Genomic DNA, 22274 nt, shown 5'->3' on the forward strand with positions numbered 1-22274 from the left:
TATACATCTTGCTAGAACCCCCTGATAATGGGGAAATGTATTGTTTATTTTAGCATGAGCCACACTAATTAGTATGCCTGTCAAAATCTTCCTGTCCCATATTATTCTTGAAACCTTGATAAATTCATTTGTTTCAAAGCTGGGGAAATAGAGGTGATAAAAACAAAAGAAACTATCATAGCCTGTAGGAAACTCTACAGGTCAAATGGCTCAGGCTCTTCAATCTTCTGGAGCTTCAGAATTGATTGGAAATGACATCTGCAAGGTTGTCTCTCATTGGGAAAAAAATTTTTTTCCTGCAAACTCAGCACCCTTGTGAGTGAAGAACTGATTTTGTGTTAAATGGTTTATCCAGAGTAAATTCAAACACTTGGGATGTTGCAACTCAGTATAAGTTCATTCCTTTTCTGTTTGAAATCTTTTTTTTTAATGTTTGTTTTCTTTCTTATATTGATTGCAGATCAGAATTTAGAGCAGGACATTAATAACATATTCAATAATTTCCCCTTACTGTTTTTTCTAGATTATTCCTTGTTCCGATGGCCATAAACTCAAGCATTATCAAGATTTACTGAACACTAGTAACTTATTACGAAGCTTCTCAGTCCAAAATGCTATCTTTCCAAAGAACAGTTTTAAGTGATGACACAGGTGTGTGATAAGAAGACTGGTTGGGCAAAGATTTTTATGGCCATTCAGAGTAGACCGTTAGGGTTAGCATACAAAAGAGAAACTACCACTTATTTCTTTTTTGAAATGTTTAAATATGTATTTTCCAAAGTGTTTGTTAAATATGAAACTAATGGAACACTCTTTCAACTTAAGTACAGAAAGGCATAAAGCTCAAGATACTAAGTGTAGACCAGAAAATAAATCCTAGTTTTCAGATTGGGGTTCCAATATATCTGCACCTTAATTTTTTCTTTCCTTAAAAAATTTGCCCATGTTAAAAAAAATGTTATGACTTATAAATCTCTTTGCCCTTCATCCCTTACTTTTCCTTATAATTTATTCATTGAAGAACCTGCGATATTCAATTGTTTAGAGTTTCTCATTGTCCAAATTTTGCTAATTGCATGCTCACAGTTTCACATATTCTTCTCTCCTGTTTTTCCTGCAAATTGCCAGGTGGACCCAAAGGCTTGATGACTCATGTCTGACATTCTTTTGTGCGTCAGTTTCTCCTCTTTTTTTTTTTATGTTATGCTATGCTAACCACAAGTTAGCTACCATCTGTTACCATACAATGTTATTACAATACTACTGATTACATGTGCCTTAGTTTCTTAATTTGAAAAATGGAAACCCACACATGAAAGTATTACAGCTCACTGGGGTATGTGTACTCATCCCTGTAGAGGAAGTTGAAGGCCAAAATAACAACCTTGGCAAGAGTATTGTCAGAGAACTCAGACCCTGCAACTGCCTAGCTTCTGTCTGGTTCTAGCTTTGCCACATGTGAGGTATGTGAATCCAGACAAATGCCCGGCTCAGTTTCCACCCCGCCATCAAACACACCACTCACCTCATGAGACTTCTGAGGGTTAAATGGGTTGATGCATTCAAAAACAAGATTTTTAAACTGTAAAGTACTATAAGTGTGTACCAAATAGTGACATTAGCAGGGGCTTAAATAGTTTCATAATGAAAAAATATTTTAATGTCTTAAAGAATCAGTTTTTTGAGAAAGGTTAGATATGGCACTAACACAAAACAAAAAGATGATATGTATGACTTAATGAGTACTTGTGAAGGAATAAAAGCCTCCTGGACACGCCCCAGAAACGTACAGCCCTGTGACTCAGGAGCTCTGTGAATTCTATAGGAGGAGGAACTTGCAAGCTTCTACTACACACAAACATCACAGTGCCATTTAAACAACCCACTCCAAAGCCACTCATCAAAATGACGAGTAACGATTTATAGCTGGTGAATACTGAAAAAAAAATGCTGATTTTATTTACCTTTCAATCTGTGCAAATCCATTAACTATGGGTTCTAATGCTCTTCTTCAAAGCACTTTGCCAGGCCAACTTTCCTTCCACTCCACATCCTGTTTTCCCTGGGCTTCTCACATAAATTCACTTGATAACTCTCCTGCCCACTCATGTACCTCACACCCCTGACCTCCTCTTCAGCCATGGCCTGTGCCTGAGCCTTCCTTTCCTCTCTCCCTTGCCCACCCAACTTCCAACCAATCCATCTCTCAGGAAGTTTCTGAAATACTATTTCCAGGTTATCTTGATTAGCTCATCAAGAAGCCTCCATTTTTTGAGAGCTGTGCTCTTCGATTTTGTAGCTATTGGCTACAGGGGCCATTTAAAGGTATATATAAATTTAAATAAATTTTAAAAATTCAGCTTCTCAGTCTTGCAAGTCACATTTTCAAGTGCTCAGTAGCTACGTCTGGTGGTAGCTGTTTCATTAACTAGTACTAATATTATAGAACATTTTCATCACTGAAGAAAGTTTGTTTGGAGAGCATTAAGGTGCGGGAGCACCGTTCCTCTCCCTCTACAATCTTGTTAGACAATGTGGTGTAGATATAAGCTCTGAAATTAGATGCCCTTTAGCTTTGGAATATTAGACTTAAAAGGCGATTAAATGAAACTGTGGAAATGCCTAGCACAAGGCCTGCCAGGGGCTAGATGCTCACTGAGCACCTACCTTTTTTCAAGTAAGTCCAGAACTTCTATTTTTCCCTTTTAGCAGGATACACAAGTATTTGAGGGAATAACAACAGAGGTTGTTGTTTTTTTCTGTGAGGCAGTGTACCATGTCAGAAAGATTATGGGCTTTGGATGCATAGAGACTTGTTGAGATTGACTTAATTAGCTGAGGGCTTTGGGCAAATTAATCTCTCCGAGGCTCAGTTTCTTCATCTGTAATATGGGAATAATAATACTTATGCTGTGCAGTGGTAATGATGATTAGAGATAATGTATGTAAAAAAAAAGCTATCTGGCATATGGTATGAGTTCAACAAATTTATTATAGAGGCAGGTACTATGAATTCGCTTTAGAGAGTGCCGTATATCCAGGATAGTTAGATGCTAAGTGATTGTTGCTGGTAATGAAGGTCAGGCTAGTAAACCTTTTGTAGGATAGTGTTATGCATTATTTAAACACTTCTCCCCAAAACAGGGCTTTCTTTGGTATTCCTAGGATGCAGCTAAACTAAATTTTTCCGCTGTGGTATTATCAATTCTACTCATAACAATTATCCTAAGTTTGCAAGATACAGAGAAAAAGTTGAGCATTCACAACTCATCAGACAGGTCTTAATTTGCCATCATTCGGTAGTTTTAAGTATTACAAAGACATTTAAGGAGTAGCATGCTGGATTGGAACTGCAAAAACTGGCATACAGAACTGTCACCTCATCACTGTCACCAAGAGAGGCTGCAGTTTAAAATTATGCCTGGACAACAAGTCTGAAATATATGCCTTCAGAGCATAATCCAAATATCACAACTTTTATTTTAACAGAGATTAAACACATGCATGAGAAATTGGAGGGCCGCGGGAAGGGGAAGGGAAACGTTTTGCATCCTCGGGCCCTCTTACACATTCATGCTGCCAAGAGTAGGACAAACAAGAACCAAGTCTCTTGCTTCTAGCAGTTGGTACGCCCTAAGTGGCAGTGTATTTCAAGGAGCTGCTCTGTTTGCTTGAGTTGTCTTGTTCCTTCATCTACTACTTGTGGGTCTTTCTGAACTAACCCTGAGGGAGGAGGTGAAGAGTACTGAAAACCAATCTAGTACCCAGTCATTCCAGAGGAAGGAGAGAGAGAGAGAGACCAAGTCACCAAATAAAGAGAGCTCTGAGTTCAATAACTAGGATTATCCCATGGCAAGAGATAAAGGATTCCGTTATCATTGAGCACGATTCCTTTATCTCTCAGAGACAATCAACCTTCAGCCAGAGGAGTGTAACCTTAAAACCTCATAACTCAATTTAACATAGTGTTAAAGTTTGGGGGGTTATTTGTCAGTGCTGAGGCTGATATAATCAGTCTGAGGGACCCTAGAACAAAGAGCAGTGGGTGAAGAGCATGTCACCTCAGCGCACATTCGTTTCCTTGATGAACAAGGAGCTATTAGCTGCAGAGAAAGCATTATCTAGGTGAAGAATGATGCCGATTGTTTTAGCTGTTTCTCCTGAAATTGTGGAGTAGAACGTAAGGTCCCCATGTGTTAAGGAGCAGTTTTTGTTACTGTGGTGTTGAGAATTTCTTTAAAACTAAGCTTAATTTGGGAGGGTCTATGGACACATGGCTCTTCTTGAACAGCAACCAAAAATCTATTTGAGACATGGATCTCTTTTAACCTCCGTTCTTACCTCATGAAATCAAAAAGTTTTAAAATACTCAATCATATAAGACTTTTTAAAAGTCTAGTTGGATTGAACACTGGCTTTTATGCAAAATTCAAGGACTTGTTAATAAAACATCTACGGAAGGGGAGAATTTATTCAGTGAACATGTGGTTTTTGAGGGAATAGGCACAGACTTCAAAATTTCATTCTCAATGAAATATAAAATTGCTCTAACTATGAACTTCCACACAAAATATTATTTCTAAATTCATATGTCCAATAAAATTGTTTACCACTTAAGAGAGTCATTTCACATTATGTTTTAAATTAATCATTGCTTTTACTGACTCTAAATAGAAATGTAACCAACCTGTAATGCATTTGTAGAAACGGCTTCATAATTTTAGTTTGTTTTTTAAAAACTACAGATATTTTCAAAAATTACATTTGTTATCTTAAAATATTTTTCCAATCAGCAGAGTTTGTAATATTACTACAGCTTTAAATTACTGGTAACATTTCTAAAAGAATAACACTATTAACCCTTCTCTGAATGTAGGCTTCCTGGCTTCAGATATAAAATTTTATTCTTAATTTTTACTGAAAAGACTTATTTTTATCATTTCTTTTTATACATTCACTGGATATGCTGGATGGTGGTCTAAGTTAGCATTTTAGAAATCCAGAAACTTCCATATAACAAACTCATTAAAATATACTTCAGAAACTGACTCAGACAACGACATAAAATATCTGCTTTTATCATTTAAAAAATGACCAGCATATTTCATTTTAAAAGGATAGTAAAAGTTTCTTAATCAAAAACTTCTCAGGGGTTTTTTACCACATGGATTTACTGCAAACCTTCTTCTGTATCTGCTGGGCCAGTAAACCTGCCAGCCCACCTCAGTCAATATCTCACACTGAGATGCCATGTTTTAAAAATCTCCCTGATCAGGTAAATATTATAGGATATATTCTTTTCTAACCCTGCAGATATAGGTTTCATGGAGACATTTATGAGAGCTGAAAGGATTGAGGGAAAAATAAAACCCATACTGCTTTTTGGGTTTTTCTAATTCCTTATTGGAATTCCAGTAATTCATTTAGCAGAGTGTGCAAAAAATTTCATAAAAATCTCTTCTTAATTTTACACCTTTGTCATATATTGAAAATCATACCCAGCATGCTCCTATATCACTTGGACTGAAAACAGAATATGTTAGAATTATGATGAGTGATCAGTTGGTTAAGAGTTTAGAGAACATTATAACTGAATCAGACAGAACTCAATTTCTGCCTACTTTATACAGGAAGAGAAAACTTTTTACCTCGGTCTGGCTTCTGCAGTGCGAGACCGAGACCTCTGCTCTGCCACGGAGAGTGAGTCAGACTGTAGCTGTCAAAACTGAAACCCACAGTATATCACTCTGTAATGATCATAAGTGACTGTAAAATGTGCCTCATTATGAACTCAGCTGTTCGAATTTACCAAATCAACACTTGCACCTTTCCAGAGATTTCCCCTTAACTAACTTCTTAAAACAAGCAAGCAAACAAAAAGAATGTAAGAAACCGCAAAAATGCCAGAGGAAGGCCACCATCAGTTATGAAAAGTAAACATCTTACACGTTTATGAATTTATGCGCCTTCACAAGTTAGCCCCCATGTATTTTTGCTAGACATGGAGTAACCTAGATTTCCTAACAAAACTGGTATTAATACCAATTTCTCCAACATCTCTTCTAAATTTCTTATGTCTGATATGCCAAGTCATTATTCAGGCATGTATTTTTCTCTTTCAGTTAGGTAAAGCTGGGACCTCTCACATAGTCGAAAAAGGTTTTCCACTGGCAAGACTGTCCCTTAACACTACATGAAACATTTCTTTCCTCAAAGGTAACATATTTGGAATTAAATTACAGTACAAATTTGATAATTTATCCATTGGACAGATACAAAAGCAATGAAAAGTTGCTTTTTTTGAAAAGCAGGATTTGAGCAACTTTAAAAAATAGTAAAATTCTTCTCTGGCTCCTTTTTAATGCCTCTCATCCTAAATGAAGGTGAATTTTAATGGCTTCCATATGAAGAGGCAAACACTTACAAAGCAACACAATCAAATTTAAATAGATTTGTTATTTTGGGGGAAGAAAACATGCAGAAGATTTTATATGAAGAGCTCCTTGAATTGCCCTGGTATTCCGTAAGAAAATTCAGAAAGATACTTGCTTTACAGCAGAAGGTATTTACACACATAGAGAAGACAAGGAAGGAAGAAGTTGTCTACCTTCCTTTCAGCTTAAATAATGTGATAAAGAAAATTGTTATTATCTGTAATAAGACACTTAATAAGAACTCAGATATAACTTCCTAGGCAAATCTCTTCTAACCTATACCAACAATGACTACAATACTCCAAAAGACCCTCTGACACCTCCTTATGGTTAGAAAAGTCAAACTTTTGCAACCAATTTCTACATTATACTCTTATTAATTATAATATCCAAGAAACTGATCATTATAATTTCCCTAATTTTAATGCTAAAGAATTCAAACTTAAACTGATTAATAGATTTAAGTAAATATATAATTATTATAGAATTGATCTTTAAAAAAAATAAATAAAAATTAAATAGATGTTTTTCCAATAGACAGATCTCTAAGTAAGAACGTACTTTTCAGAGAGCTTTGTGAAAATATGTACATATAATTTAAAATCAGTAGTCAAAGAAAGTGTGTCCAAGAGCAGTCACAATTTTTTGGTGACCAAACCAATTGAAATATACATGCTAGTAAATGGTGCGGGTATAACTAAGGGTCATTTTCTGCTTCTCTACTTAAAATAATGTTCCAAAATTTTTATAAAAATCCACAAATTATTCAGTCTCATGAAAAGTGCAGCATGTACATAGAAAAAAAAAATCAGGTCCAGTAGTTGCTTGAGAAACCCGACACATCAGAAAATCGGGTTTATATGATCACCTAACCTGATTACAGATAAATCTCAAAAATGTTATGTCAAATCATTGTTTTTGAAAAAGTGTAAAAATCAGACTACTCCTATTAAGACTCATGCTTTGTTTTTAAGAGGTTTTATCTTTAGGTTTGTTAAAGTTCGTGTCCAGATGCTCAGAGGAATGTCAATACCACAAATTAATAAATAGCTGAGATTAAATTTTTTTCACACATCTTAAGAAAGAAACACACAAAATGAATTAAATTCCCTATTTAAAAAAAATGTCATCTCTTCAAGTAGGAAAGAAAAAAGAATCACTCAAAAACTATCAGTTTTCTATTCAATATTTAAATTGCTATAATATTCTCACTTGTTTCACCTGTGACCAACCCCTTTTCATTTTGTTCTGCTATATCTATACCATTCCTCTCTTGCAATGTCTCAATTGGTGCAACATTCAATATTCCTTTTTAGGGAAAAAAAATCTAATATTAAAAAGCATGGTCCCACATTTATTTCTAGAGTTCTCAGAATTTCCAGATAGGACCCCATATTTTCATTAGAATGTGACCTGAACATGAAGGCAAGCTGCCTAAAACCATTACTCAAAATTTTAGAGTAGCTTAAAAAAAAAAAGAAAGAAAGAAAGAAAAAGAAAAAACAAACACAAAAATTACTTAGGGGCAGTGTTTAATTTGAATGTCTTCACTTCCTGGGTTTCCAGGTAAGGCACATTAATAACAACTCCTCATTGGTTCTTTTCTATTCACCAGCTATTCTAAGACAGAGGTGTTACTTTCAGTGGTGTCCTAGAAAAATAAACATAATTTTGTACTGCCTGTAGAAACTTTTTTCCATAGGCAAGATACATGAACTTATTTGCATGCCAATTTAGTCTTCCCTTCAGCTATTTGCTACTTACTAGGCCTTTATGAATAGCTGAATGTGTCTACCATAGAAGGAATGCTACAATAATAAATTATAAAACCGGTCAAATTAATATGTTATAGGGGATTTAGGATATCTGTTTATATCTGTTAGAAATGCTAACCACATGGGTTTATAATGGCAAAGAAAAAAGTACCTATAAATTTGGTTTAAAACTCATATATAAGCCTCCTTTATTTATATATTTAGGAATATAAAACCCTCAAGATTATAGTTTTATTTTATTTGTCCTCATCCTAACTTATGTAATAAGAATATACGGAAATGACGGTTGTAAGAAAGTAACATCTTTCAGGTTTTAGGGCATTAATAAAAGAACAGGAACTTCTCAGATCCAAGTGTATGTGCACTTGGGTACATATATATGCCTATATATGTGTCTGTGTATAATTTTTAAATTTTTTGATTCATTTTTTATGCTCACATGTTGAGAAGTGATATATTTTTAGCCTTCCTCATCAGCCAAAACCAGATAATCCAAGAAAGCCCCGAAGTAGTATTTTCTTTTACCACAAGAGGGGGCTAGAGAATTCTGATCTCGTCTAAGGTCTGTAAAACCCTCTTAACTGCTACTTTATAGACATTCAATTACAACAGGCCATAATACATTAAGGCATTAAAATACACATATATCCCAACATATGCCAAAACAAGCCCTACACTGGTGTGCCTGCCAGATGATCACCAACACCAACATCAGATAAACACTTAGGCATCTTCTAGGGGTTTATATGAGATTTTACGCTTTATTACTTCCCTCCCCAAAAGGCAGCTCTCTTGGTTAGGTGATCCCCTTGGAATGGAAAATATCAAGGAGTGTGATAAAATACCCAAGGACTGGAGAGTATGACAGGGGCAGAGTGAGGTAAGGATTAAGAGAACTGAAATTTATGTAGTTTGGAAAAGTGAAGACTCTGGGGATAAATGTTCATAGTCTTTAAAAACCTTCTAAAGGTAACAATATAAATGAATTAGGGGAATTATTCAGTCTCAGAAGATGGTATAGAAAAGAGCAATGGCCTGAAACTAAGGAAGGAAAAGTTTAGGTTAGACATGAAGAATAAATTAGTAATAATAGTTGGGCGGGCAAGATGTCCTGCAAGGGAAGGGTACAAAGCATAATCGCTATATTTGATAATTAATTAAATGAGATATTAGTAAGAATGATGTGAATTCATTAGAAGGGCTAGATTAGATAACTCAAGTGATTTTTTTCCCCTAAGCTGTGACAATTTCTAGGCCCAACTGTGTTCTTGGGCATTCATAAATGTCTTTCAATGACGATAATGATCATCTATAGAGAGGAGAGCTTGTGATCTAAGTTAACCCTATGTTTTGTTGATAACAAAAAGTCCAAGTATTACTATGCAATAACTTAATTATAAAATTAACCATGACAACAATGATGCTTATCTTTCAGAGCACTGTACTAAAATATAATGTATGCTATACCCTAACAATTTATAGAAATGGATTTCTAAGTTGAATAAAGGCTTCTATAAGTGAAAACTTTCCACGAAGGAAAAATTCCCCTATAAATCCTAATTTTACAAGCCTGAGCAACTACTCCATATAATTCTTCTTTCCCACTAGACTAGTGTGTCTGGGTGTAAGCTATGTAGGGCCCAACATAAAAAAGGCTGTCACTCAAAGTCAGAAACATAGTCAAGAGCTTAAGTATAATATAGTTTGTGAATTCAACAACCTTCGCCTAACAGAACACAATATTCTAGATTAACAGGTGTTTCCATGTTGTTTTATTATTTATTTTTTATTTTTAAAAATTTTATTTATTAATTTGACAGATCACAAGTAGGCAGAGAGGCAGGCAGAGAGACGGCGGGGGGGAGCAGGCTCCCTGCTGAGCAGAGAGCCCAATGTGGGGCTCAATCCCAGGACCCTGGGATCATGACCTGAGCCAAAGGCAGAGGCTTTAACCCACTGAGCCACTCAGGCACACCTCCACAGTGTTTTAAACAGCATAACTAACATTCTAACATTCACTTTTTGCTTGAAAAGTCAGAGTTCTATGATAGGTCAAAGAATTTATGGATAGCAGAAAAATAAAGATCACCAAATTACCATTTGAAAAAACAAATCACCATTAAAATATATATATATATATATCCACATATATATAGAGAGAGTACTGAGAATATGGAATTCCTGAACTTTAGAAATGATTGCTCTAGGTAAGATAGCTAACCCTCTGGTGATTTGGTGTTCATCTATACGGCAGATGCTATGTTTAATTATAATGCATTTGTAGATTCTAAGAACAAGGTAATTAAGCATGGTATATAAGACTTTCTAATAAACAGCACACAAGATATATAAACCCTCCCCACCTCTGATTGATTTATATATCAATCAGATAAATATGTTACATTAACAACCAAAACACCGCATATCATTTTACCACCACTGTAATGACCACACTAACATCTTCAATAATCATATATTAGAACTTCCACATTACGATTAACCTTGTTGACTACTTTAGAATTTGGAGAGAAACAACGAATACTCGAGGCAGAATGAAAAACTTAATCTCATTTGCCAAGTCACTCACTTAAAAGTCAACTATTTGCACTTAAAAATGGCCACAGTTATTTCACTACTAATTATAGTGGAAGCTCAATAAAGGTTTGACCTTTCAGAGAATGGACTTCAGCCCATACTCCCAGTCTGGAATAGACTTCTAAAAACACTTAGGCCACGGCTCAGGCCAAATACTATTTTGACTTTCTTCCAAACCACTGCAAGTCCAACCAAGTGTTGTTGTGTTTTTTTCCCCCCCTGCAAACTCTGTCCCTGATAATCACCACTTGATTATTTATTGTATACTTTGTTGTGGGGGTGTCTAATCTTCTCTCTTCAACTAGATTATTTACTCACTAGAAAGGCATCATGTCCTATTCCTCTTCATATCCCCCACACAGCTTCTAAACTCATGAATGAATAAAAGCATCCAATATAGATATTCAATAGCTAACTCTTCATTAGCAGTATATTAAAATCTATACCATAGACAAAAAGGCCAAAAAAGCTAACTAATTAGTTATATGTCAGATCAATTCAGGGACTTATTGTATGTCACTCATAGTTATAATTGTTAGCATTTTTGCAACCCTTTGAAAATTTTTTTACAAGATTTTATTTATTTATTTGATAGAGATCACAAGCAGCCAGAGAGGCAGGCTCCCCGCTGAGTAGAGAGCCGGATGCGGGGTTCCACCCAGGTGCCCCTGAAATTCTTTATAAAACATACTACTCCCAAATCATTCTTGGAAAAGAATACATTGATGAAAATACATTGACCAGAGAGACATATGTACCTGAAGAACCTGACTGAAACTTGCAAGAAATAGTTTAAGAGACATGACCAGGCCTCCTGCAAAGTTGTTTGGGTTTGCACTCAGAGAGTGTGTAGAGATCATGCAGGTGAGGGAAGGTATACATACAGTTTGAGCCTGGGAAGGCCTCTCCCAGGGCAGCAGTCTTGGTTTCCATACTGGCTCTGTCTTGCTAGATAGAGGACCTAATCATTAGCCTCTTTAAAACATACTTTCCTCTTCGGTAAAACAGAGATTAGATAGATGATTACCAAGTAGTCTCTTCCAGATCTAAAATGCCATGATTCTATGTAAAAAAAAAACTTGGGTTCAATTTGTAGAGTACATTCTAGTGAAAGAAGCATTATGGAAGATATCCAGCCATCAGCGCATGAGAGACTGCTTTCCTGGGTACTGGATGGAAGGTTAGAGTTTAAACACGCACCGACAGCCCAATGTGCCAGGCTGAAGAATGAAAAATGGGTAGTTCATAGACAGATAATTGTTATTGTTTTTTTATTCTTCACAAAACATGTATAATCCTTGGTAATCATTTGTTTAAGTTATATAAATTACTGTCAACTTTGAGACCCAGTTTGTCATCCTCGTCTGTGATTTATACCAGACTATATAAACGACATGATGTCTTCGATCTAATAAGACATTTATCTTCATGAAGGAGGCCACTGCGATCCTGAGTGACAGCTCACTTACCCTTATCACAGTTAACTCACCATCGGTCCTTAATTTCTCCCAATGATCTGAAATCTGATGGACTCACCTGAAGCCAACAGAAACTTGTTCGGAAGTCCGACATGCTTATGAAAGTATGTTTTATGGTAGAATTTGTTCTTTGCCCCCAAAAGCGCAGACATGGAAAGGAATAAGTTTTGTGTTCTTCCACAGTGTGCACTGTAGACACACACACACACATAAACTCCATCAGGGTTGACAGGAGTCATGTGCCTTTACTAAAGAAAAATATTCCTGTGAGCAACAGAGATGAAAGCAACTGTCTGAAGAATACAAAGGAAATGAGAGAAATGCTTGTTTGAATGCATGAACGTATGCACACGTTTGTTGTGTATTCATAAATGGAGAGAGACCATTTTGAGTCACATTTGTTATCTCCGTTTCTACTAAAAACTCTAAATATCTTCATATAGTTTATGTGCTTAAAAAACACACACACACAAAGGGGCGCCTGGGTGACTCAGGTGGTTAAGTATCTGACTCTTAACTTTGGCTCAGATCACAAGCTCAGGGTCTTGGGCCGGAGCCCCATGTCCGGCTCTGCACTCAGTACAGAGCCTGCTTGTCCTTCTCCCTGCTCCTGCCTGTACTCGCAGACACAGATGCGCCCTCTCTCAATTTAATTAATTATTAATTAATAAAATCTTCAACACGTACACACAAAGTAGTGGGCTTGACCCTATCAGTGAGAGGGAAGTAAACAGCTTGTTTTTAGCCCATTAACTCTCCCCACCTATTACCCTACCGGTGACTGAGCCTACAATAGGTTTCTAAGATTCCAAGTAAAGCCGCCCTCAAATATGCACATTTTCCTCCAAAGTCATCAGCAGGATGTGGCCTAAGATTACCTGATTGGTAAGGTCACTTACCACCAACCACTGCATCGTTAATTCACATACCTCAGTAAACACTGTAAGACATGCAGTTTATTTATCCTGTGAAACAACGTAATTTATACTCTAAACTCAGGCCTTATACATGACTCAGAGCAATGTGGGTCTCCAACTGGCTTGTGAACAGACATCTTTTATTCTCTTTGAGTAGAAGAAAGTCAATTGGGGGTGCTATGGGTAATAAATGGAAGTTCTAGGGATAGGATTTTGGCTCAATAAGAGGAAGCCTTTTAAAACAAATTACAGCTCTTTGTAAGTATCTAATAACAAGACCTCGAAAATGTAAAGCAAAGTACAGAAAAATGGATACATGAACAACTATAATTGGAGATTTTAATATGAACTTCTCCGCAGATAAAAGAAAACCAGGATATAAAAGATTTGAAGAGTACTATTTAAAAGTATAAAATAAATAAAAGGTAAGAAAACTAAAACCTGTTAAGAGTGTGTTCAATAAATATTTCTGGGAACGACACAGCACCTAAGCATAAATTGATCATTACTAGGCCACAAAAAAAGTCTCAACAAAGTCCAAAGAATCTAAGTGACATAGACTATGTTCTTAGACTATCATGTAATAAAAATTAAGTCAAAATAGAAAAGAAGGTTTAAAAATCCCTAGAACCTAAAAACAAACCAAAATAAAAACCAGGAATACACACACATGCACACACACACAAGTGCTTCTAAATAATGCATAGGTTTAAAAGCCTATCATCAAAGGAATTACAAAATACATGGAATGGAATTGCAAATTCTAATGAAAGTAGGTACGTATCAAATTTTAAAGGATGCAGTTAAAGTGGTATTTAGAGGATAATTTTTAGCTTTGAAAACATTCATTTTTTCAAATGAATGTTTACTCGGTAGAATAAAAACAATAGGGAGAATGAGATGAAAAGCCCATAAAAATGGGTTTTTCAGAGGAAAAACATCCAGCTAACCAAAGCTTTACACAAAGCAGCAGGCTTGTAATCTATTGGAACCCTGCCTCCACCGCCGCCCCCACACTCCCCAACCTGTGGATTTGGCCAAGTCACTGAATTTCTCTAAGCTTCAGTTTTTTAACCTGTAAACAGTGGGCATAATGGAACTTTCTTTTCTGAGCCAGTTCAAGAATTAAATGAGATAATCCACAAAAAATATTTAGTGCAGCATAGTAAATGCTCCATAAATGATTCCTCTTACAATCATCCTTTCCAACTTTCAGAATGCATGATTCTAACTTTGGTACAGTGAAATTTAAGACAAATATGAATTCCAGCCAAAAAAAGTCTAATCAGTAAAATCTAATTAATAAATTAAACCTTCATTTTTAATCCCACAATACTAATGTAGATGTGTTTAAAATACATTCTTCCCTTCATTAAGGAATATATTAAAATAGTATTTTCTTCTTATTATTATTATAGAAATGAAACACACAAGGATCAACAAAAGCTAGTCTATTGTTATCATAATATCAAATCCAAAAATTGACTTCTATTTCAGAACTAAAATGAAAGCAGAGAAATGTAAAAAAAAAAAAAAGGGCTTAAACTAAAGCTGTGAAAAACTAATTCTCTTTATTTTCAAAATATTCTATATGTCTTTTAGTTTAATGTACCTTACAGAAAAGACGTGGAGTTGAAAATGACCACTATTTGTATATTTATTGGGTCTGTAATTCCTTTTAAATCAAGTAGCATATAATAAATTGATCAAAACCAGTCTTTCCCTTACTCATTATTACTCTTCTCCAAAAATGGTTAGAGGTCTTTAATATTCCCAGTTCTATCTTTCATTTCACTGGAGAATAAGAACCTTCTCAAACCTTTGACAACCTGATGTAAAAATAAATTCTAAGAACATTTTTCTCACTTCTTCCCAGATTTATTTGTCCAATATTCATTCATTACTTTTTCTTTAATTAGAATGTAACAATATATATTACATGATAAATAACACAGTATTACATATTATAGGTTTCTTCTCCTAGAAAATAACTTCATTTTTTCTTTTTCTTCCAGAAGGAGTCACTATAAGCTGTTTATAGAACTCTTTCCCCAACCCATCTTTAAAAAATGTATGTAGACCCATCTTCTAAAAATGTACACTAATGAGATAAGTTTATAAGCACTTTAAAATCCATTGTATATTTTGGACCAGTGAAAGCAGACCTTGAACTGCACAGTTGGCTGGCTTTTGTACAGTAATTGTATCCAGTGTTTCATACTGTACTTTTTCCCCTTTTAATATGGTAGAAACTATGCCTCCTTGGGTTTAGAAATCTGCATGTTATTACTTGTTAGCCAGTTTTCATTCCCCATGGTGGGGCTATGCTCTCGCTTGTGGGTCTCTCTCTACAGGGTATATAGCCTGCTGTTCCCAGATTGAGGGCATTTGCAAAGCAAAAGGAGAAGAAATTGGGATTAGGTAGCAACATGCTCTCATTTTTATGCATGGGTTAGCCTGTAACCTTGGTGTTCATTTTTTGCTGTGCACCTGGCCGGGCTTCTATATGCTTCTAGGGCTCTTGTAGTCTTCACAAAAGCATGATACAAACATGACACGCACCGTGGTTATTACTTCTCACACTGAAGTTACGGTGGATGAGTCAGACCATGTGTCCTTTTATAATTGTACATTTAGGACTCTGTTGTGGCTGAGGTGGAGTGCAACAATGCTGAAATATTGTAAACAGTAACCTTTCATTTTTCTAATAAAGATAAAATTCTGAAAGTCTAAAATAACTGTCACTACAAAAAAAAAAGTTTAAGAATATCTTTTCTTCCTTAGCTATCCCACTAGCAAGCGAAGACACTGACTTTGTTCATTTGTCTACTTATTAATAGTGTTTTTGCAGTGAGATGGTAGGCTCCACGAGAACAGGAACTGGGACTGATTTTTTACTGCATATTTCACTTACTGCTTAGCAGCACAGTGTCTTGCTATTACTCTGTAATCTCTAAATAAGTATGTGTTAAAATAATAAGTATCATATGAAGTGTTACTGTTGTTCTCAGTAATGGTAAAATCTAGTGGAACAGAATAGAATGTCTACTGAAATTTTTAACATCTTTATAACCTCTTCCTCAATTGTATAGGATATGTACTTATCACTACTTTTTTTTTTTTAAGATTTATGTATTTGACAGACAGAGATCACAAGTAGGCAGAGAGGCAGGCAGAGAGAGGAGGAATCAGGCTCCCTGCAGAGCAGAGAGCCCAATGCAGGGCTTGATCCCAGGACCTTGAGATCATGACGTTAGCAGAAGGCAGAGGGTTTAAAGCCACCCAGGCGCCCCATATCACTACTTTTTAGGGCAAGGAAACAAACATTTATCACACCCACTAGGCATCAGGCACTCAGGTACTGGGCTAGTTTCAATGTTTTGCTGAAACTCATATTTAAATAGCATCTCCCTTTCTTTCTTTTCCCCCTCTTTGTTTGTTTCTTAAATTCCATGTATGAGTGAAATCATATTAGTTGTCTTTCTCTGACTGACTCCTTTGCTGAGCATAAAACTCTCTACCTCCAACCATGTCGTGGCACATGGCAAGAAAAAGAGAGAGAGAAGCAAACTAAGAAACAGACTCTTACCTACAGAGAACAGATGGTTACCAGAAGGGAAGTGGATGGGGCATGTGTAAAGTAGGTGAAGGGGATTAAGGGGTGCACCTGTCATGATGAGCAGTCCGTGCTGTAGGGAAGTGTTGAACCAGTACGTTGTACACCCAAAAGTAATATTACAGTGCATGTTAACTAACCAGAATTTAAATAAAACTTTAAAAAGGGAAACTAAATAAAATGAATGAAGAAATAAAATACTTTGTAAAAACAAACATCATCCTACAATCAAATTTTTAACACATGAACAATCTATTCCTATCTATCATTGACTGTGTCAACTTTGAGAATTCTCTTAACTTTTATACATAAAACTAAAAATTAAATTTATGAAATAAGAATTTAATATTACTGATCTAGTTAGCTCCTCTCTTATGAGGAACCATAATGAAGCAGAGTTTCTACCTTGGAATATTCTAGAGACTAGACTTTCCTCTTTCAACACTGTATTTTTTTTTTAATTTCAACTCTTTTTAATGAAAATACTTTTAAGCAAACTATATATCTGTATAGTCTTAACCAAAATGTCTGGAACATGAATCCATCTTTTCTGATAATCTGGATAAGGATAGTGGTAAAGACAGTAGGGTGGTTAAGAACAGAGGTTCCAAAGCTAGACTGCGTCATTAGAAATCCTGGCACTACTGCGTACTAACTGTGTGATCTTAGATCAGTTAACTTCCTGGGTCTCCATTTCCTTCTCTGTAAAATGAGGATAATCCTACTATCTACCTCTTCGGGCTATTCTCATGATTAAATGATAACAGATGCACAGTACTTAGAACACAGGGGCAGGTACACAGTAAGTGCTTACTAAAGGCTAGCTGAAAAGTTTTACTTTATTAAAGGTACTGAGCTCTTAGTTTCTCTCTACAATATGATATGGCCCCAGAGTGCTATGTTTTTGAGTTCCCATACGAATTTTTTTTGTTTACCAATTTTGTGTCCTGCATAAATTTTTAATTGTGTTCCTGTGTCTCACCTCTATATTATTTGTTAATTGATGTCTCTAAAATGCCTTTTCTTCTAAATTTGATGTTTTATCCTACTATGGTTTTGAGAAATCAAACCACTGTCATGGTTAGAAATGTGTAAAAAGAGGAATCTCCAGTGAAGACCTCAGGGGCTTTCCCAAGGTTAAATTACGACAGTGTTAACACCACACTCAGGAACACCCATTTCCACTTAGAGGTCCTTCTGGCTTACTGATTGTGTTCTCAGCTGTGTCTGGGAAAGCTGGAAATACCAAATAAGTGACCTATGGATTAATGAGGTAGTATTGTTCTAATTCTGTCAGGCATTGGATTAATCAAAAACAAATGAAAGGTTGGTTTTGCCCTGTTAATTTTCTAAAATTATTAATAAACTACCAGTGTAATCATTAAGCTTGCAATCCAAACAATGTTTTTAGTGTACACTTGAGTCAATATACAGATCCTAAACTGCAAGGCCCAGTTTCTAAAATAGCTCAGATCAAATAAAATGTTTCTGTATGACTGAATCCATAGTTCTGATGTGGACGTTATTAATGCAATGAAAGTGAGAAAACCTGGTTTGCCAAAAAGGCTAAATGAAATAAGAATTAATGGATGAGTGAACTAATATTACTCTGTATGCTAATGGAATTTAAATAAAAACTTAAGAAAAAAAAAAGAATTAGTGGATAAGTTAAAAAGAGAAAAATATTAGGGATTACAAACTCCTGGAAAATGCCAGAGTCACAGGGAAATTTGAAAGAAAAATAAATTGAATGATTGCAGGCCAATAAAGAGAAATAAGGAATACTTTACCAGCTCTACTCCCAATCCCTAAGTGAATAATATGTTCCAATTTAATATTCAGCTTAGTAGCGTGTCTACCTTTTTTCCCCACCGAAAAGGCACAAGAGAGACTCTGGTAAGATAACCGTGTGCATCAGTGATGATCAAACCGTCTGTTCAAGTGGCCAGATGCCAGAAGAGACACGGTGAACCCCCACCCTTGGGATATCTGAGCCTGAGCCAGAAACTGGCAGACACCTAGCCAAAAATTTTATATTCATGTATCTTAAAAATTCATACACATTTCACACCCCAGCTCTATTACATACCAATGTGTTTTTAATATAAAAGTAATGTTTATAACAGTTGAATTATTTAACTCCTCCCATTCTCAAATCTTCAAGTAAAATTAATGCTCCAGGAAGATTTACATTGTGGTTCTTGTGGCTTCCCTTTCCTCTTGAACAACATCAGTATGGTCAGAGAGGGATATGGGAGAAGCATAGATAAAAATCGTATCTTCGGAGCGCCTGGGTAGCTCAGTGGGTTGAGCCTCTGCCTTTGGCTCAGGTCATGATCTCAGGGTCCTGGGATCAAGCCCTGCATCTGGGAGCCTGCTTACCCCTCTCTCTCTCTGCCTGCCTCTCTGCCTACTTGTGATCTTTGTCTGTCAAGTAAATAAATAAATAAAATCTTAAAAAAAAAATCTTATTATGATATGATGAGCTCAAGGGCCTCAAATAATCCACAATAAATCAATAATCCAATAATCACTAAATGAAACTCTGATTCTCATGCAACTCTGTGAAACTAAGAAATCTGAAAGATGGTGAACTGGGCCCTGCCATCTTAAGATGTTCTCTTAGCTTTTGAGCTACAGTTCTTAGAAAAAGATCAATAATGATGTCTTCCTGCTCCAGTATAGAATTAGTGTTTCCCTAAATACATTAGCTTCACAAGTATTGAATTACCTAGAAGGATCAGCACCACGATGAAACAAATTGTTGTTTTTTGCAAACTAGCGATAACCAATACAGAAAACCCACTGAAGTTCACATGGTTCAACATGACAAAAGGCAAAAACACCAAGACAAAAAGTAACAAAGCAGCGTGATCAACCCAAAATCCAGGAAGATGACACTCACCCTCATCCTGATAATCAGGCAAAAAAGGTGCATCCGATGTGAGAGAAGGGCCATGAGTTCCACTCTGATTATCATCGGAGCTGTCCTGCCCAAGGTAACTTTCAGCTTGGTCTCCCCCTAAGGGACAAAGAAGAAAGAAAACAAGGTCATACTGGACATCTTTATAAAGGTCTTTGTCGATGTCTTCTGATATTCATCCTTGCCTTCCTCTGAAAGATAAATCTTTTACTTGGTGGACGTGGCCGCTATCCATTAACATATAAGACACAGATGAATAAGGACCAACTTACCTAGATGGGAAATTTTCCAGTCAGCTAACTAACTAGAACTTAGAAACTGTTACCATAGAATGGGGACACCTCTTGCCACCCAGAGAAACTTTCCATCGTACTTAAAATGAAAACACAACTATATATATATATACCTATTCATAAATATTGGCTTCCATTAATTGCAACCTTTATCCTGAATGTCTGTTTCTCTTTATATTGCCAAATGGAACAGAATAAATCATACAAAGGGTTAACCTATACATAATACAATGTAACAGGTCAATATCCTTTCCTTCTCTGAAAACTAAGAGACTTAAAAACAGAGAGAACCTAGACTTTGCTGGATTCTATTCCAATTTAAATCACTACTTGTTTTGCAATCTTAAGAAATTCTCTCTATATAATTCTAGTTTACAGCCTATGCAACCAACCCCTTAGGAATTCTAAAAGCCCTAAGAAGGTAATATTTGTTCTGTAAAATGGCTTTGATGAAAGGTAATGTATATGCAATACTGAATTATGCAATTAAAACAATGCTAATCCCCTTTGGGTGTTTTCAACATACATTGGATTATATTTTGTAGAAGTGGCCCATGCTATTATGATACTTTAAAAGGTTCGGATGGAAGATGTTCGATCATTCAGAAACCGGAAGAAAAGGCTCTGCATTGTAAATGGCTTTCCTTAAAACCCCCCAAACAGAGGTACAGTCTGCTGATAAAAGGACACCAACAGCTGCTCAGTTCATTTCACAAACATGAAAAGGGGATTTTCAACTGAATTTAATATTATCTCAAATACTAATTTCCAAAGGAAATCACCAATGCTAATCTCAGTAAACACTGTCGAGTTTTGGCCCTGGATTTCAACGAGGGAGCAGTGAAACCAAACAACCTACATAGAATCTGTATTGCTTCACTTTAAAGGTTTATTTCCTACAATTAAACTGGAAGGATCGGGAGGATATAAAATGATAAAAAGAGAATGGCTGTAGCCTTCTCTTTCCATAAATTAGAAGACGATAGCTAGTCTCTTCTGTGAACGCTCGATGGTAGGTAGCTTGTCTGTCCACAACTGACTTGAGCACCTGCAGATACAGGGCTTTAGGAATAAAGTATGGACTTGATTGTGGAAAAGGAAAGTGAAAAACAACAACAACAACAAACAACAACCTCACAGCAGTGTTGGCCAGAGCCAGAACAAATCCTCTTCTTTATTAGGGCTACAGATCAGGATACAAAGCTTATTACAGTTATGCTTATAGTATCGCTGTGAAATTTCCCTTATAGTCAGAAAAATTCTCAAATACTGGACTGAGGATTAAAGTACTGAAATTTTACATCAGTGGAATTTGTAAATCCACTGAAATTCTATTACCAAGCGGCCGCTTGGCAGGTAACCTGAAAGTGAGCTGTGAGGTTAAAGGAATTTTAAAATTGTGAGCCAAGCCGAAATCTATTTTTTAAAAAAAGCAGTTTGGGTTACCACAAAATTTAACATTTGTAGGTATAATGAACATTATTTATCAACTGTCATTCTAGACTCAAGGTTTTCTGCTTGCTTCAGAAATTTGACAAAGTTACTCTTACGTTTTCTAGCATTCCAGGCTTAAAAAAAAAAAAGCCAATCAAGTGGGATTTTGTTTTGTTGTATTTTAATGAACATTTTTTTAAATGAACATTTTATTTTGGAATAATTTTAGATTTATTGAAAGCATTACAAAGATAGTACAGACAGTTTCCGCATACCCTTCACTCAATTTCCCCCAACTTCTTACATAACTAGGGTATTTCTGTCAAAACCAAGAAATTAACATTGCTACACTGCTATTAAGTAAATTATAGACTTTATTTGGATGTCACCAGTTTTCCCACTAAGCTCCTTTTTCTCTCTTTTTTTTTTTTAAATTTGAATCTAATTAGCCAACATACAGTCATTAGTCACTACATCATTAGTTTTAGATGTAGTATCCTTTTTCTGATCCGGGATCCAATTCAATTGCCTTCAGAGTTTTCATTTTAAAAATCTCATCCAAAATACCAAATACCTGCCTGGATTTCACATTTGATCTATTGGCTTCAGATGGAAAAGTCACTTCTGTGTTTTCCCTAGGGTTTCTGAACACAGTTACCCAAGGTGGGCTTTTAATAGTCATCCCCGTGCCAAATGTAAGACCGTGCCTTTGTAAAGTATACAACAACAAAGGTATACAACTCAATGCAGCAAAAACGGAGCCTGGGTTAGTACTAAAAATGGTTGTGGTGGGGGAAATGTTTAAAAAT

At 35.8% G+C, this 22274-nt stretch overlaps 1 protein-coding gene across 1 annotated transcript in view; it reads right to left on the reverse strand.

The window, feature by feature from the left end:
* The window catches only part of SKAP1 (src kinase associated phosphoprotein 1), a 280423-nt gene that overhangs the window by 181473 nt on the left and 76676 nt on the right, over positions 1-22274 (reverse strand). Inside the window, exon 4 of the mRNA XM_004764740.3 lies at positions 19721-19837. Coding sequence (XP_004764797.1) covers positions 19721-19837 — 117 coding nt within the window. The remainder of the gene's footprint in view (positions 1-19720; positions 19838-22274) is intronic.

Source organism: Mustela putorius, unplaced genomic scaffold (genome assembly GCF_011764305.1).
Source record: "Mustela putorius furo isolate JIRA1106 unplaced genomic scaffold, ASM1176430v1.1 tig00003962_pilon_pilon_pilon, whole genome shotgun sequence".
Classification (NCBI taxonomy): Eukaryota; Metazoa; Chordata; class Mammalia; order Carnivora; family Mustelidae; genus Mustela; species Mustela putorius.